This window comes from Natator depressus, chromosome 5, assembly GCF_965152275.1.
Source record: "Natator depressus isolate rNatDep1 chromosome 5, rNatDep2.hap1, whole genome shotgun sequence".
NCBI classification, from domain to species: domain Eukaryota; kingdom Metazoa; phylum Chordata; order Testudines; family Cheloniidae; genus Natator; species Natator depressus.
In genome coordinates this window covers 89,544,279-89,561,153 of record NC_134238.1, presented here as the reverse complement: position 1 = coordinate 89,561,153, position 16,875 = coordinate 89,544,279, and the positions used below count along the sequence as shown (strand labels likewise).

Genomic DNA, 16,875 nt, shown 5'->3' with positions numbered 1-16,875 from the left:
AGCCCCTTCCTGATGAAAGATGGAGCAGCTGGTCAGAGTCCTGAATGTGGCAAGAATATCATTATTTGGCAAATGCAAGATTCCTGAGCTGATAAAGCTTCGGAAGAGCCTTTTCTAGTCCATCTAGTAGCTCTTAGAGTGCTTCAAATCCTTCCAATGCTACCTTAGTCACTGCCATACTAATATTCAAGAAAACTGGTGTGGAGTAAAAGACCCAATGTCCCAGATGAAGAGAGATCCAGGCTCTTATCAATAACTGAAATGTTCCTTCAGATCACCCCTTCCCCAGCCTCCTCAGAGTCTTCTTATCCACTAGCACAAAGGGGACTGTGGCCTGGTCTCTCTGACCACAACTGGACCACCCCCCAACCAACCTATATGATGTCAATTTATTAACTCTCCTCACCTTTTTTTAATACCAACCATTGGGAACTGTACAAAAATTGTAATGACTGAAAAGTTTTGAACTGCATCATTTCCAAAATATCCCTATATCATGAGCAGTAGTTGAAGACTTCTGTTAGTGGCAAGGGACTGTTTACTCAATCAATTATTGCCCAGTTTGAAGTAGATGAATTGGAATGGGAACAATTAATAAAAGGCAAAGAAAGCAGAGCAATTAGATCTAACAGGATGTGAACTCTTGGGCTATTGCTGCACACCTCAGGCTTATAGTGAGCCACAAAGCCTAAGTCATGCACCAGTGGCCCAGGAATGTGCACCCTATTTCAGCATGGTGCTTAATTTCTATTTGAAACATGCTCCACATTTGCTGAATTTGGGCTTCTGTCCAAGACACTTGATTGCAGTCCAGACTCGATATTTATTTTGTGGTGAATACTTAATAATATGAATAGAGATGAATGTAAGACAGTAAATACAGATTTGCATCTGTCGGGAGGATTTGGGCTCTTGTTATAACTTTCTATCATCCTTTATTTTTAAAAAATCCCAATGCTGGGGAGGACATGAAAATAAATGGCCTGATCCTCAGATGATTTAAATTGTCATAGCTCCATCAATTCCAGTGTCAACATACCAATTTACAGCACTTGAGGACCAGGACCAAAAAAATCTACGTCAAACAGTAACAACACACTTTAAAGGACTGGAATGATAAAAGAATTTGAGACCAGAGTCTCACAGAAATGGAATCCTTTGGTACAATGCACTACCATCATGAGAAAACAGGGAGCCATTCCTAGCTTGCGGCAGCAGTGTCCAACCTGTGGCTTGGCCCCAGAGGCCTGAAGAAAATGTGTATTTGATTATGAATGGGAAGTGTGCTCCTTGAGCCATACCCAGTGATTTTTAATCTGAAATGTCTGAATCAACCCTGTTATATGAGGCGGAAAGAGGGGACACCATCTCCTCAACTGCCTCCCCGCAGCTCTAGGAGCAGCCCTGGTGTGGGCCCAAAGGGATCTGAGCATCTACTGTTCCTTCCCTATTTTGGTTGCTCAGCAGTTTCCCTGTTGGCCATTGTCTATACTGCATGAGAGGAAAGTAGTTTTGGCTACTCCGTTGTTGCTTCCCTGACAGGCTGTGGAAGCCCAAGAGAGGGCTTTACTGGCACTACCTGACCCCAGGGGATGGCTCTCCTCACCCACACCAAGAAATCCAGGAGAGGAGGAAAAAGAGTCGCAGCTGAGAACCAACAACCAATTATGGGTCCCAGATTCTCTGCTCCAGTACAGCCTAAGGACTGTTCTAACTTGCCCCAGCTGTCTATGGTGCCTTAGAGACCATATGCCAGCTGAGGCTAGCTGGAGTGCAGAGCATACCAATCACCCTTATACATAACCCAGGCACTAGGGGCTGTCCTATTGGGATCCAGGAAGTGGGCGGGCAAAGCTCGCCCACTGCTAAAGGATCCCCCCCCAGCCTAAGGGGGGGATCCACAGGACCTAGAAACCAAATGATTACGTGGGACAACTAATGAAGAACAGGAACGGGAGTGCCACTAGGGGCTGTCAGAAGGGAGGTGAAGGAGTCAAATATGCTTATTCTGTGCCTTCTGGGGTCTCCCCCATACTGAGGGAATCCCCATCAGGGGACTTGTAAGTGGCTTCTCTTCCCTTTGCACCACAAATGGAGTGGAGCATGCGAGAGAATATGTCCTAAAATCTTAATTTGGGGCCCCTTACCTTTATGAAATAACATATTTGGCGCTCAGGCAGAAAAGGTTGGACACCACTGGCTTGTAGGAACCTATTGATGGTGGGGCAGGAGTAGCCATGAGTTCCCTGCATTCCTTGCCTTATATATGGGGAGTTGGGACTTTTGAAGTGCCAGGGCATGAGTATCACAGGCTCTTTTCCCCACTGTGAGCTCCTTCTCTTGCTTCCTACTGAGCTGCAGCCAGGACTCATGGAGACACTCTTCACAGGCTTGCTCTTATCTCTGGCAGACAAGCCCCAGAGGAGGCACAGGTGGCCCTGGGGCTCTATGCTGGATTATTTCAGCATCAAATTGAAATATGAATACAATATTTGTATGCAGTATGCAGGGGTCAACATCTGCGGTATGTGGCATATATGTCCATTTCCCCTCATGCTGTGGCTGCTTTCTCCTTGTGTTCTAACACTGAGGAAGAACAGGGGCAGGTGGGTTTTTTCACTAGTATCAATCGGAGCACGTTCCTGAGCAGCCTATGGCTGTGTAGATAGGTTGTTTTCTAGAGAACCTTGCTCCCATTCTATAACATCTGAATGGGCGGGCACTGGGTGAGAGATTGGTCTGTAAACTTAAATTATCCAAAGCTCACTGTAGCTTTCCTGTGTATTGATTCAACAAACATGTACAGTTTAGGTGAGATTGACCCCTATGCAAACAACCTGCAAGAGGTAGGCACCACTTAGGTCCCATTTACTTTTCAGGTCTTAATTAGGACTGAAGTGGTGTATAGGCTTTGTCTTGGTTGTCCACACAGGGGTGAACTTCAATGTCTGTGAAACCAAATAAATGGGGCAAATTAATTCACCAGCACACTTTGGCTGCTTTGTGCCACTCCAGCAAAACAAAGCAGCTTAATTGACCAGTTAAACTGGGCTTTCAGCTGCTTTATGTAGCTAGCACAGTGCAAAGTTGCCAGAGTATACCAGTAAGTCTGGTCCAGTATTTTTAAATATTAAATTCTTTAATTAAAGTTTGTGTTCAAAAGGAAAGTGTAAAAAAATATGCTTAAGGGCTTTATGAATTGGTCCATTAGTAGTGAGTTCTTTCAGCAGATATTTGAAAGGTTCTATCAGCAACATTGACTAAAACCTTGGTCCATCTTGTGTTATTTTTTTCTTTTACCTTCGAGCAACAGTGTAAATCATATTTGTGAGAATGAAATATCTGCCTTATCCCAGCTGTAGCATGAAACAGACAGAGCAAGTGGCAGTTTAATTTAAGATGAACAAGCGATAAGCAGAGAGCCATGGAGTAGATTGGATTTAATTAAAAGAGGGCATACTTTATCTTCTTGGATTATGTGAATGCTTTATTTTGTTTCCTCTCTCTCCCTCCTCCCCAAATTTTTCTTTGGAGCTGAATGAAAAGGATTAGCTGCCGTTAGAGAAATAAAAATGGAACTGACATGAGAGAAGCTTGGTCTACTTCCTGCATTTTTTTACTTGTGGAAAAGCAATATTCACTCTCATATTCAGAGGGGTCATCCAAGTCTACTGATGATCACCCCTCTCCTGATGACTGCCAGGGTCACAGTGTCATGTCTTTTAAAGCAAATAAACTGAACCCTCTCTATAAATATATTAACACACATTTCTTACAGTGATCTGGCTGATCTCTAATGACATCTATGGCATTCTTTCCACTATATGCACAGTACTGTACAGGAAAACCCTCCCCCTCCATAATGTACATATGCATCTGGGCACCCTCCCACCCTTTCCCCCAAATTCACTTCTAACATGCATTTTATGTTCACTTTACAGTTGTTCAGCACATCAAACGACACAATATTGTTCTAAAAAGAGAGCTGGGAGAAGGAGCCTTTGGGAAAGTCTTCTTGGCCGAGTGCTATAACCTCTCTCCGGAGCAGGACAAGATCTTGGTGGCGGTGAAGGTAAGAGAGTCTAGGATTTCCATTGTTAATTCATGGTTTCAACTAATGCTGTTTTTTTTGTAAATGATCCTGTTTGCCTATTCAGTAAGCCCAGTGTAACTCCCGTGATATATGTGCAAGGGCTCACAAGGCTGATGGAATGTCAAGACAATATGATATTTGATCTTGCTGTGGGTTATAAAATGAGAGCCGAGTTTCATAAAGAAAAGCGGGGGAAATGACAGTGTCACAATGGGGCAAAATCTTTTATGATCTATCTGAAATACGAGGAGTGAAAAATAATGGCAGAAGTGTCATTAAAAATACATGGGAACTCATGTTCGTATGTCTAAAAAAACTCTAAACTATAACCAGCTACATGACTAGGTTACACATGTAACTGCTAGTCAACAAAGAGCTATTCACAAAGGTTCATGTGGTTCTTAGTCAACTGCCAAAATTTTACAATATCACTTCCTGGCCTAAACTTTTGGGTAGAATTGTGGTGTGCTCTTAAGCCGCTGCTATGTTGAAATCCAGAAGTGACTGCATTTCAGTGCTGGAAGGGTAATTCTTGGTTATAGGTCTCCATTCTGCCCTTCCAAAGAAAAACCAATGGGAGGAGGAAAACTAAGGAAAAAACAGCAATAACTATGAAGTTGCTGATATCTGGAATTATTCTCCCCTTAGAGGGGAGGAAGAGTTTATCACCATCACAGAAAGGACCGAACTGTGCAGAGCCCCGTGCTCCAGAGGGAAATAAGGGGACATCCCCACTGATCTTGGGGCATCTGTACAGTAGCTAGGCTACTCCACAGGCACTCTTCTGCCAAGCGGCGAAGCTCCTGAGGATGGTTCCCAATCCCAACTGTGGATGTACAGTAGAAAACATAGTTAACTAATCCTCACTAATTTCCACTCCAAATTTTGGAGTCTGCTGGGGGCATCTTGTGAAAAAGGCAGTTCCTCTCCTCATACCCCCACCGTTGTTCTACCAAAACACACAAGGTTCTGAATGTGAAAAGGAAAAGCCCCATTAAGGTCAATGGGACTATTCATGAACGTAAGTTTTTGCAGAGCTGAGCCATGAGTTAGGGAACAGAAACAATACCACGTGACCCATTCACAACGAAACAACTATCTGCAAATTTTGAATATTCACGATCCATCCATAGAGTAAAAGATCCCAGCAGATCTTCTTCATGTAAATGTAAACAACAAATAGATTTGAGTAACTTGCAATGTGGAAGCAGGAAAGGAGGCTAGATTTGTCAAATGAATAATTTCTTGCAAACATTCTCTGATTTTGTTAAGCTCACGGGTCTATGGAAGCTTGCAGGTCTTTGCAGTAGTTTAATAAAATGGATGGAAAAAAGAAAATGTAGCCCTGAAAGGATATATCAGAGGCAGGGAGGTAGTGAGGGGTTAAAGATTACAACCTTAGGATAAGTGAATAATAACAATAATGCATAGCTCTTATATAGCACTTTTCATTCATTGTTTTGTGGAAGAGGTGAGATTGTTTTCTGACCAATTGATTAATAAATCCACACTTCCTCTCTTTTCACTCACTTAGCAGTGCAGTGGCGTAATCAGCACCTTTCCATTCTCTTACTCCCTTACTCCCTTTGTCAATCCTGAACGAATGGAGCCCAAAAGGGAGTCACTTCAGGTGCTGTTTAAATGCTGCCTGCCCACTCCCTTCTTTGCTGCTCTTTCTCACTGCTCTTTCTCACTGCAGCTCACAATAAAGAGTACCCAAGACTTTGAGGGACAGGTGTCTCCATGGATTAATGGACACAATTGTGTCAGTTCACAGCACCAGGACTGGTACAAGGCCTTATCACAATCTATACTTGGGGTAGTGCTTATTAGCCATCTGACTGATAACCAAGGAGAGAATCTAAGCCCCATGTTCCATGGCATAAGCTACCATCAAACTGAATCAATTAGGAAGAAATTTTTTGGGGGGCAGGCTATTCCCTAATTGCCCATTTGGGCGTTCTTACTCCTTTATCTGAATTATCCAAAACTGCCTGCTGTCAAAGAAAATGTTGGACTAGGGGGACCAAAGTTTTCACCCAGTATGGCAATTCCCGTGTTCCTATTAGAGTTTACATTCCCTTTACTTCTGTGCATATGATAGAGCAAGGTCCTGCTCCCACTGAGGTCAATGGTAAAGCTCCCATTGATTTAAGTGGGAGCAGAATTGGGCTCTGAGGGAAATGTATCTTGAGGCAAGGTTCAAAGTACAATTATGGTATTTCTACCTTTCAGAGTTGTGGATAATTTAGAAGGATTTCACACCAGTAAACCTAGGAAAACCCCTTTGGGACTGAGAACAAACTAAAAATGTTCCTGTGAAAAAGCTTCTACCATCATAATTGAAGTGCATATTTGGTGACAAATATGTCTATCTCTGGAGGATTTAGGCAGCAAAGAAACCGAGCAAGTTGGCCCAGGGGTGAGCATCTTCTCACCTGTGTGAAATTGTTGTCACAGTTTCTTTTCATTCATTGGAGGCTCCTCTGGATCTTTGACATGCCTTCTGCTGGTTGCTGAGCAACCATAACAGCATTGTGCATGCATGTTAAGAAATAGCTGTTCTTGTGCCTTATAGAAGGAATTGGGTCTGACTCAAAATACAGCACTATCCTTGTGGGTGGACAAATATTTTAAAGTTTGATATTGATTCAGCAAATGATTTCAGAGCTCAGAGATTCAGAAAAATCTGGTTGTAGATAAAATCATATACACATCCAAATATCCATGCGTCTTCTGTTGAAAATAATACTATTTTTTGAGCCAGTTAGGTTTCATATATTTTGACCTCTAGGTTTTTTGGACAGTGCACTGTGTACAGGATCTCTTTCTGTGTGCCAGATCCTATGCACAAAAGACTTAAGTGAGATGTAAATGGTGCATAAGCCTTGTACGAGCCCTCTGTACATGGGGGGGCTATTCAAGGCAGTTCCAGCGGGTTTGGTGAGTGGATGGAGGAACAGTCACATGCCCCCTCTATGCCACATTGCCACTCCAAACCACTACTGCAGACTTAGGGTTGCAGTACCCTCCCTAAGCCACTATCATGGGACTAGATCCATGGGCATAGCCTTGGATTCACTTGAGTCCACTAGAGTCAGATGGAGGGAATTCCTGTGGAGCACAAGTCTGCAGCTGCTTCCTGGTCCTCCTGAACCCATGGGGGTGGAATGGGCACACATGCCTCATATTATTTTGAGCAGCTGGATGTTTAAGTCTTGATCCTGATCTCAGAAACTCAGATGCACCTCACATATATTTTAGGCTGCGAGCTAGTGGTGTGATTCCTCTGTTTGTGTGCATGTCCTTGTGTGCTCTCTCATTAAGACTCAGGTGGGTTTGTATTTGGAATGGCTAAGCTGTGTTTCTGCCGCCACTACCGTGGTTATCCTGCTATTTATACAAGCTAGCACAAGTATGTGTACATGAGCTGGGGAATCACACCCCTCGCTCGTAGTGTAAATGTAGCCTTAGAGAGTCAGCTGCTGCAGTTGCATAGCCAGGCATGCGTAAGTGGAGTAGCTGATTTTATGACACAAGTGCCTGCTATTTCTGATATCAGGATTGAATCATATAGATGGCACTTTAGTTGTAGATTTTTGTTCCAGTTAGAGAAATTCTGCCTGTACAATACACAGAACCACAAACACAACACAAAAGAAACGTGAGGATTTTCAGCTCATCAGATCTCCCCAGTTCAGAGAGGTTTTTAAATCAAACCAGACTTTGTAGTAAATACACGACTTAACTTGTTGCATGGCATAGGGAGGGACGGTGAACCCAATTAACAGTGATAAGAATCTCATGGTGAAAGCTCAGTGCACTGTGAAGGAAATATATCTATAGAATTTTGTTATTAATAACATTAGTGGTAATAATAATTATAATGATAGCCAAACCCTCCAGTCCTTGCTTATGGGTAACCACTGTTCCCCCTGCTTTTGTGGGCATACATTACAGCTCCACTGCATAGTGATGCAGGGTGGGGGAGGATACCAGAAGTCATTGTAACAGGTTCTGCACCGTGCACCATGGAGCACAGACCCAGAAGGGCAATTTCCAAGATGTTTCATGAATGAGGGCTTGGGTTGGGTTAGGGGAAGGGAAAAGTGTGGCCAGTGGATCCATGACTGAACAGACTCTTATCTGTGACAATTCAGGGTGCAGCAGATGTGGGGTTTTTGCAACAGCCATGGAGCAGCTCTGCTGTCTGTGGGGAAAGATCCCTTCTTCCCCGGTTGACTTCAGGGGAAGTTTTGCATGCAGAGATTTGGCCTCTTTGTCACTAATAATGAATTCATCTTTATCTCAATTTCTTTAAGGCTCTTCTGTTTCCCCACTCCAGTGAGAACCAGCCAAATGCAGTATTCTGTGTCATTTGTATGTAAATTCTGTTTGCTTATTAATTTTTGCTCACCACCAGTATCTCCATGCACAAGTGTCAGCTCTCTCTAATGCAGTAAAGTTATTGTGCATGCTACATAGGGGGAAACATGAGGGGCAAGTTGGGGAGAAGTTCAAGCAACCCCCATGGTAGCAGAAACTCTCAAGTCGACCCAGGTTTTAGGCCATTATTCATTCTGCTGGTTGACGGAAAATGTGTAGTTGCTATAGCAACTGTTTCATCATAGGATAATTTTGCAGCTTCTCGGAGATAAAAAATAGTTTCTGAAACACACAATATGCCATCTTGATAGAACAAAGCTGTCAGCATTTTTACAATCTTCCCAAGGAAATGTGTGATGAGGAAGCACATATTTCCCCCAAATTTTATTTTTTAAATTAGTCCTCATAATTGCTTGTTTTTAAAAACTGTTTTTACAATGAATTATTTTTCGAGAGCTGTTATATTGACAATTAGTTGAATGAGGGCCCAACTACATTACAGATAAAATCATCACAGGAAACCACCTTGTGACGCAGTTGTCCCCTATAATTCTATTATTTGCTGTAGATTGGACCTTAGCTCTGTTTCTGTACTACTCTAAAGTCCTGAACAATCTAATAATGTGCTATAACTTGGTCCCATAATGTGGCTGTTCTGTGTCAGCAGATGGAACCTGAGTTTATGTTGCTATTAGATGACTTAGCTCCATATAATGATGTTGTATAACGGGTAGGTATTGCAGCAGCTAAAAGCCATATTGCACCTGTGAGAGATAGGGCAACTATCTGCAATATCTTCGGGGGACAATATTGTCTTAAGTGTAAATGAATGGCTTGTGTATCACTGTGAGCCAGGAATTGTATACATTCCATGAAGGGAGGATTAACACAGCTCTTCCATTAGTGAAAACAGTAGAGGATGATTAAGGCAAATCACTCAGGTTATTACACCTCCAGAAAGGTTCAAAGGATTCTCCAGAGACCAACAGGCAAAGAAGGGACTCTTGTATAAATAGCCTGATCTTAAACTGACTCGGGGCCTTCATTTCTGGTTCCTGATCTAAAGAGTGATATGAACTTGTAACCACAGGGAAAGCCCCATCGTGGGGTTTGAATGACTAGCACCTACTAGAGCTGTATGCTGCAGTTAGGGTGATACATGCTAAACTTTTTAATATGCATGTAGGTTTTTTGATTGTTTTGATATGCTTTCCCAGTAATGCTTTCACCTTAAGAACAAATGTGCTTGCTGAGAAGGAGGTATGTGGTGATTTGTAACTGCTGGCAGTACATAGTGCATAGCTCTATGAAGAGAAAGCAAAGCGTGAACATTGGTCTTTTAGGCAGATTGGCTTGCTGGGGCTATCACAAGGTAGATCAGGGAGCTGTGCAGTCTTAACAATCCTAGTCAGAAGGGATTGAGATGTGGGGCTCCACTGAAGAGAAGTGGTGGCAGGGAAGCCAGAAACTTTTAAGTGGGTGCCTTTGAGGGACCACAGAGGGGGAAATACAGGTGCAGTTACCCTGAAACTGTGACATCACCCTCTTCCGGTAATACCTGTGGGAGAGGGACACTTGTCTCAGAAAACACAATGAGGTTCAGAAATGCTCCTCTCAGGTAAGAAATGTCTGTGGGGTCATAGAGGAGGTAGAGGAGTGGTCTCCAAAATCTGCAGATCCTGGGATTTATGGGGAAGAAAACCCCCAACTTTGTAGAACCTTCAGGCTGGTGTCCAGCCTTTCTCTTTCCATCCCCCATCGCCCGCCCATCTGGTCCTTATTATAGTAGCATTTCACTTTTTTTAAAGTGAAATACATTTGGTCTCTGCTTAACTTTAAGCATGCGAGTATATGCATTGAACTCAAATTGAGTCTTTGATCGGGGCCTTAGTTTTTAAGCTGTTGTGCAGAGAGATGACCACCTATAAGTCTGCAAAATGCTCAACTCAATTTTGATGCCAAACAGCAATAACAACAATAAAACAACTAATTAAAACACCTACAATTATGCTAAGTATTTTAGGAGGACCAGTTCTTACTTCAAAGAACTTACAATACTCATAGGCACCAATTCCAGATTGGGGTTTTACACTAATGTAAAGCAAAAGAAACTCAGGCCCTTTGTCTACTGCTAAGATCTTCGGGGCAGGGACTGTGTTTTTGTTCTGTGTTTGTCCAGCACCTAGCAATGGGGTCCTGGTCCATGACTGGGGCTTCTACAAGTTACTGCAATAGAAATAATTAATACAGTAGAACCTCAGAGTTACGAACACCTCAGGAATGGAGGTTGTTCATAACTCTGAAATGTTCGGAACTCTGAACAAAACACAATGGTTGTTCTTTCAAAATTTTACAACTGCACATTGACTTAATATAGCTTTGAAGCTTTATTATGCAGAAGAAAAATGTTGCTTTTAACTATCTTAATTTAAATGAAACAAGCATAGAAACAGTTTCCTTACCTTGCCAAATCATGTTTTTTAAAACTTTTCCTTTATTTTTTTAGTAGTTTATGTTTAACACAGTACTGTACTATATTTGCTTTCTTTTTTTGGTTTCTGCTCTTCCTGATCATGTACTTCCAGTTCCAAATTAGGTGAGTGATTGACTGGTCAGTTCGTAACTCTGGTGTTCATAATTCTGAGGTTCTACTGTAATAATAAATATGTGATGGAATATAGCAGAGGAAATACTATAAAATCACAGGTCTGTACTTTACTTGGATCTAGATCTGATATTTATAACCAGTGACACCAAAAATGTATTTTCTCTGTCCCTGACATAGTACTGCACCCTCATCACCCCCCACCCCCACCACGTTCTTTATGTTTTATGTATCCCTTTCCATTTCTTCTCCAGACACTGAAAGATGCCAGTGATAATGCTCGGAAAGACTTCCATCGAGAGGCAGAATTGCTGACTAACCTACAGCATGAGCACATTGTGAAGTTTTATGGCGTGTGTGTGGAAGGTGATCCACTCATCATGGTTTTTGAGTACATGAAGCATGGAGATCTGAATAAATTCCTCAGGTAAATTCATGAAGGTGTTTCATTCTGCGTAGCTGATAGTGGGCAGTGTTTCTGAAACCTGGGGAGAGGGAAAGTGTCTCAGATCCCGGGCTCCAGCCCAAGAGAGAACCTCTGCACTGCTATTTTTAGCCCTGCAGCCCAAGCCCCATGAGCTCACGTCAGTTGACACAGGCTCTCAGTGCCGTGTTTTCTTTGCAATGTAGACATACAGTAAGAATGAAAACCTGATAAACACCCAGATAGTTCACATTTTGTGATTTTATGTCTTGCCTCATCAAGTGTTTTACCTATTTAGAAGTATCTTTAAATCATTTCTTTACATTTTTTACATTGTACCACATGGATTGTATTCCAGTTCCCGTGGCCATAGTTTTCCACGACTAATTCTGCGGATGGTGCTTGTTTATAAAACTTTGAGGTCTTGGCTAAAATGGGATCTGACTCCAAATCATCTTTGGTTTTGCAAATCCAAAGCTTGCCTAATGAAGTTTGGCAAAATCCAACTTATCTTGCGTTTCTTATTTCTCCTTAGTGCTGGGCCCAAATGAAGACCCTGGATGGAAACACCCCTGAACTTTAGGGGAATTTGGATCCAGATCTGCATTTTGCAGCCCATCCCCTTTTCAATCTCTGTTGTAAACTTGCAGTATTTTTTACAGCATTTCTCACCACTTCTTTTGCTGCAGAAAGGCATTTGAACAAGCTTTTCTTCTGCAAAAGAATACTTTAGGTGGGGCAAGCAAAGGGGAAAGGAAAATGCAATAACAACAGAAAGAATACATTAAACTCCAAAAATAAATCTCTCGTATTGGAGCATAAAAGATCTAAGGAGCAAAAGACAGTCAGTAGTACATTTCAAAAAAATCACTCTTTACTGTACTTGTGACTTATAGTATAGGGTAGAGAATCACATCATGTAATTTCTTAATTTATAAAAGATGAGCCAAAACTGAAATCTCAGATCCACATCTGAGATGGAAAAAAATTACAAGAATTTCAAGAGAGAGGAAAGTTTATTCCCAAAATCCACAGCTATTTTATGGCTCTGTTGCAGATTAGATCCAGGAATTGGGTTTGGGTTTGTTTCTTGATAGGAGAGTTCCACACTGGATGTAGGCGAAATCTTACAAGATAATAGACATTTGCAACAGTGTTTTTTCATGAAATTTCTACCTCTTGGGCCTGAAATCTCGTGAGAACAGCTCACAAGAATTTGGTGCTGTTGAATCAGAAATCAGACCTTAAAGATTATCCCTGATTTAAACTCAAATGCAAACCTCAAACCCCAGTGCAAACCTAATCTAGAACTAGATCCACACATTCAGCTTATCTCTGGAATTTATTATTTATGTTTGTGTTCCTGGATAGATGTTATGACTCAAATATAGACCTAAAGGCTTCAGTGCTTTTACACTGGTTTAAATTGGGTCCGAGGAGAGGATGGTAGAACTGAGAATGTGAAACTCAGTTACAGTAAACAAACTATTTCTTTTATTTTGAAGAGTATAATAACCATTTTTAACATTTACATGATTTTAGTACCATACTTTGTATTCTGCTGCTACTCTCTGCATATCCACCAGTTTATAAACAGCGACTGTATTTCACGATGAGCTATGAATGTCCCTTTAAGAAACAAGAATCTCATCCTAACCAGCAAGGTCACCTTAAGCTTGATTAAGTTTTTCAAAATTGGAAAAGGTCATTCTGTTGCTCTTTGTTGCCCTTGATTCTTAACTACACAGTATGGGGCTGGGGGAGAGGGCAAGGGCGGGGACACAAGAAAGCATATTTTGTGTTTCAAATGTATAGAGTTATAGAGTTTAAGGCCATAAAGGGGCCACCAGGAAACTAAACTATTATGTGCCCAGGCAGAAAATAGGTGTGACTGAGGTGCAACAATGCCCAAGGCCTCTGCAATGAAAGGGAATTGATTAATATATCCAGCTAATACCGGCAAGTGACCCACACTCCATGCTGCAGAGGAAGGTGAAAACCCTCAAGATCACTTCCAGTCTGACCTCGGAGAAAATTCCTTCCCAACACCACATATAGCAATCAGTTACACGCTGAGTATGGGTGCAAAAACCAGGCAACCAAACACCTGATGAGAAAATGCTCTGTGCTGACTCAGAGGACTGGCCCTCCCGATCCAGTGTCTCATCTCCAGCTGTGGCCATCTCTGATGCTGCAGAGAAAGGAGATAACCCCCCGGCCCCCCAAACATTCCAGAATACATTGGGGGGGGGTGTGAATGAAATCCCTTCCTGACCCTGTCAGGTGACCAGTTTAAGCCAGGAAGAATGAGCTTTTAGGAATGTAAGACATAAACCAGAAGGGAGCCCTGGGACTGTTGTGCCCTGCTACCCGCCATCACAAGCAACCCAATCATACAATTCCACTCATAAATTTGTCCACCTCTCTATTAAAAGTAATTAAGTTGTTTGCCCGCATAACTCCTATTGGGAGACTGTTCCAGAATTTCACTCCTCTGATGGTTAGAAATCTTCTTCTAATTTCCAGCCTGAATTTGTTCATGCCCAATTTATACCCATTTGTTCTTGTGCCAACATTGACCCTTAAGTTAAATAGCTCTTCACGCTTCCTGGTGTTTACCTCCTACCACCGATGTATTTATAGAGAGTAATCATATCCCTTCTCAGCCTTTGTTTTGCTAGACTAAACAAGCCAAGCTCTTCCTGTCTCCTCTCATAAGATGGGCCCTCCATTTTCCTGATCATCCTAGTAGCTCTTCCCTGCACCTGTTACAGTTTAAATGAATCTTTCTTGAAAATGGGTGACCAGAATTGTACGCAGTATTCCAGAGGAGGTCTTACCAATGCCTTGCACCATGGCATTAATACCTCTGTATCTCTACTGGAAATGCCTTGCCGGATGCATGTTTGGATCACATTGGTGACTCATAGTCACCCTGTGATCAATCAAAACACCCAGGTCTCTTTTTAAGTGACTTAGGATCCTAGGTTCCCTTTTCAAAAGTGATTTAGTCCATTAAGTGTAATGCGACTTAGGCCCACAAGGACAAGCTTTCAAAGGTATTTAGGTGTGTATGAAGATGCAGATGAGCTCCTAATGGTGCACAGAGGTGCTTTTGAAATCCCACTTGGTGCCTGTCTGCATCTTTAGGCACCTAAATACCTTTGCAAATCTGACCCATAACTCACTTCAGTGCTTTTGCAAATTTTACCCTTTATCTATAACAATACAGTTATGAATAAGGATTGTTCCATTAGGGGCCAATTGCTGAATCCTGTGTGTTGTCACAAAGGAAGCATTAGATAATACTAGTGATCTAGTATGGTAGAGTAATATTGCTAGTTCTTGATTTGACTCACAGTGTGCAGATTTGTAAGGATATGCAGTGATGTGCATCTGGGTATCAAAGATTGAAATCAACTCTTTACTATGTAGAGCTGCTATCATAAATTAATAGGTGCTGCCAAAAATAACTCATGGGCTAGCCCAAGAATCTGTTGGCCTTGTGCATGTACTCTATACACTAGTACATGCTGCCCCACATAATAATAAACAAGCACAGAATTTGCTCTTAAGTGAAAACATTTGCATAGGGGACAGCAAATTCTGCAAAGTCTTCCTGATAGTTTCCAGCACCTTGTTCCACCAGAGGGGTGAGGGTGTCCGATTAGGCCTTCTGATCCTACCAGTTCCAGGGATCTACTGGAGCCAGTGCCATCTGCATAGACGCTATGTTACCATCCTGCCTCCTTCCACCACAGCAGCTTGCCCACATTTCCCTGTTGGGATAGCCCTGGTAAATCTGACAGGGTTTCCCCAGTGTATAAGTGCCCCGGGAGCCTTTGGTTCCACAGTTAGAGACTGGCTATATGAACTATAAATCAGATTTTTTTCTCTGGGGGAGATATGCAAGCTACTTGCTTCACTTTTATGGCCCTTCACTGCCTATCCCCACCCTGTCTATAACCTCTTCTTCTGAGACATTGACGCCACCTCCACTCTGCAAATGATGCCAGTCTTGACTGCCTGTTTGTAAAATTTCAACATTAAAACAAGCTGGAATTGTAGCTGCTTATTAGTCATCATTTGAAATATTTATGTATTTGTTTATGTATTTGCTGATTAGATATTGTTTTATAACTCCTGCACTCTGGTTTTGAAATATCTTAAGTAATACAGCTTAGCAGATAGTATATGTGCTACATTGGGGCGGTTTTGTTAATAAGACGTATTTAGAACATAAAATGATTACGTTGGGACAAGCTGGTTAATCTGAACTTAAATTTGTCATTCCTCTCACATTTGCTACAGCTTGTACTGCAGATGAAAGGTTAGTTGTAATCAGTCTGTAAAAGAGCATCTATTTCTTACCCTGCAGCGCCACCCAAGGCTGTCAGGGGAAACTGAATCCAGAGTTTAACCAATGTACGACCAAACTGAGTATTGCTGCTTCCTGCAGCATAATGTCGTATTTCAGGACTAGGACCGCATCCTGAAGGTCAAAAGCTTCCCTGTGTGCACCGTTGTGGCATAGGAAGGATGATGTAGATCAGGCAGAGTCTATGCTACTGTCTCTTACAGCTGTGCATTGCTGGAGATGAGGATTTCATGATTAACTAGGAAGATAAGTAAGATGGGTTGAACATTTAAAAAATGCAGAAGTTTAATTAGAAAAGAAATATGTGGTGAAAGGCAAATAGTTTTCTAAATTAGTAAAGATCTGCAGCTTCCTTCATGAGGAGGCCTATTAAAAATCTGTGTGATGAGGATGTACCGTACTTTTCATTATGAATTCACATTTGGGTTTTAGCCTGGGATTTCACATCCTGCCTTTACTCCTTTAACTACCACCAGTTGCACAGCTGTCCATGCTCCGTGGCAAAACATGTGCAGCTAGCTTTTCTGCAGTGCCAGCTGCAGTCCCAGGAATGTGACAAACCTTCCTTCATTTAGCTCCCAGATCTGTCACTTCACCTGTGAAGTTTTTCTCCCTCCCAGCAATTTTTATATCATACTTCTGGTAGGTAGTATCATAATTTGATCTTGGGGATTTTGATTAATTTGCAAACCTTTTCCAAGCTCCTATACCCTCCTCCCAAGGATGAATTAAGGCTAAACATAACCCATATTGATCCAGAGCGTTTGTTTGGGGTGAGGAATGGGGTCTATGGGAAATCAAATCACTGAGTGGGAGAGGGTTGTTTAAAAAAAAGGAGGAGTGAGGGGAGAAGTTGGCCCATTTGGAAGGTCAAATCTACATATGTGGAGGGCAGGTGCTGCCATGGAGTAAAATAATGGGGCAGATTGAAGGAAGGGTATTCAGAATGTTGAAGCACATCAGGGTGGGGGATGATCAGGGCCCACTGA

General features: G+C 42.1%; 1 protein-coding gene across 2 annotated transcripts in view; it reads left to right on the top strand.

Annotated features, from left to right (window-relative positions):
* The window catches only part of NTRK2 (neurotrophic receptor tyrosine kinase 2), a 265,538-nt gene that overhangs the window by 191,160 nt on the left and 57,503 nt on the right, over positions 1–16,875 (top strand). For both annotated transcript variants that reach the window (XM_074953176.1, XM_074953175.1), the window contains exons 13-14: positions 3,942–4,072; positions 11,339–11,511. In XM_074953176.1, the coding sequence (XP_074809277.1) occupies positions 3,942–4,072; positions 11,339–11,511 (304 nt within the window). The remainder of the gene's footprint in view (positions 1–3,941; positions 4,073–11,338; positions 11,512–16,875) is intronic.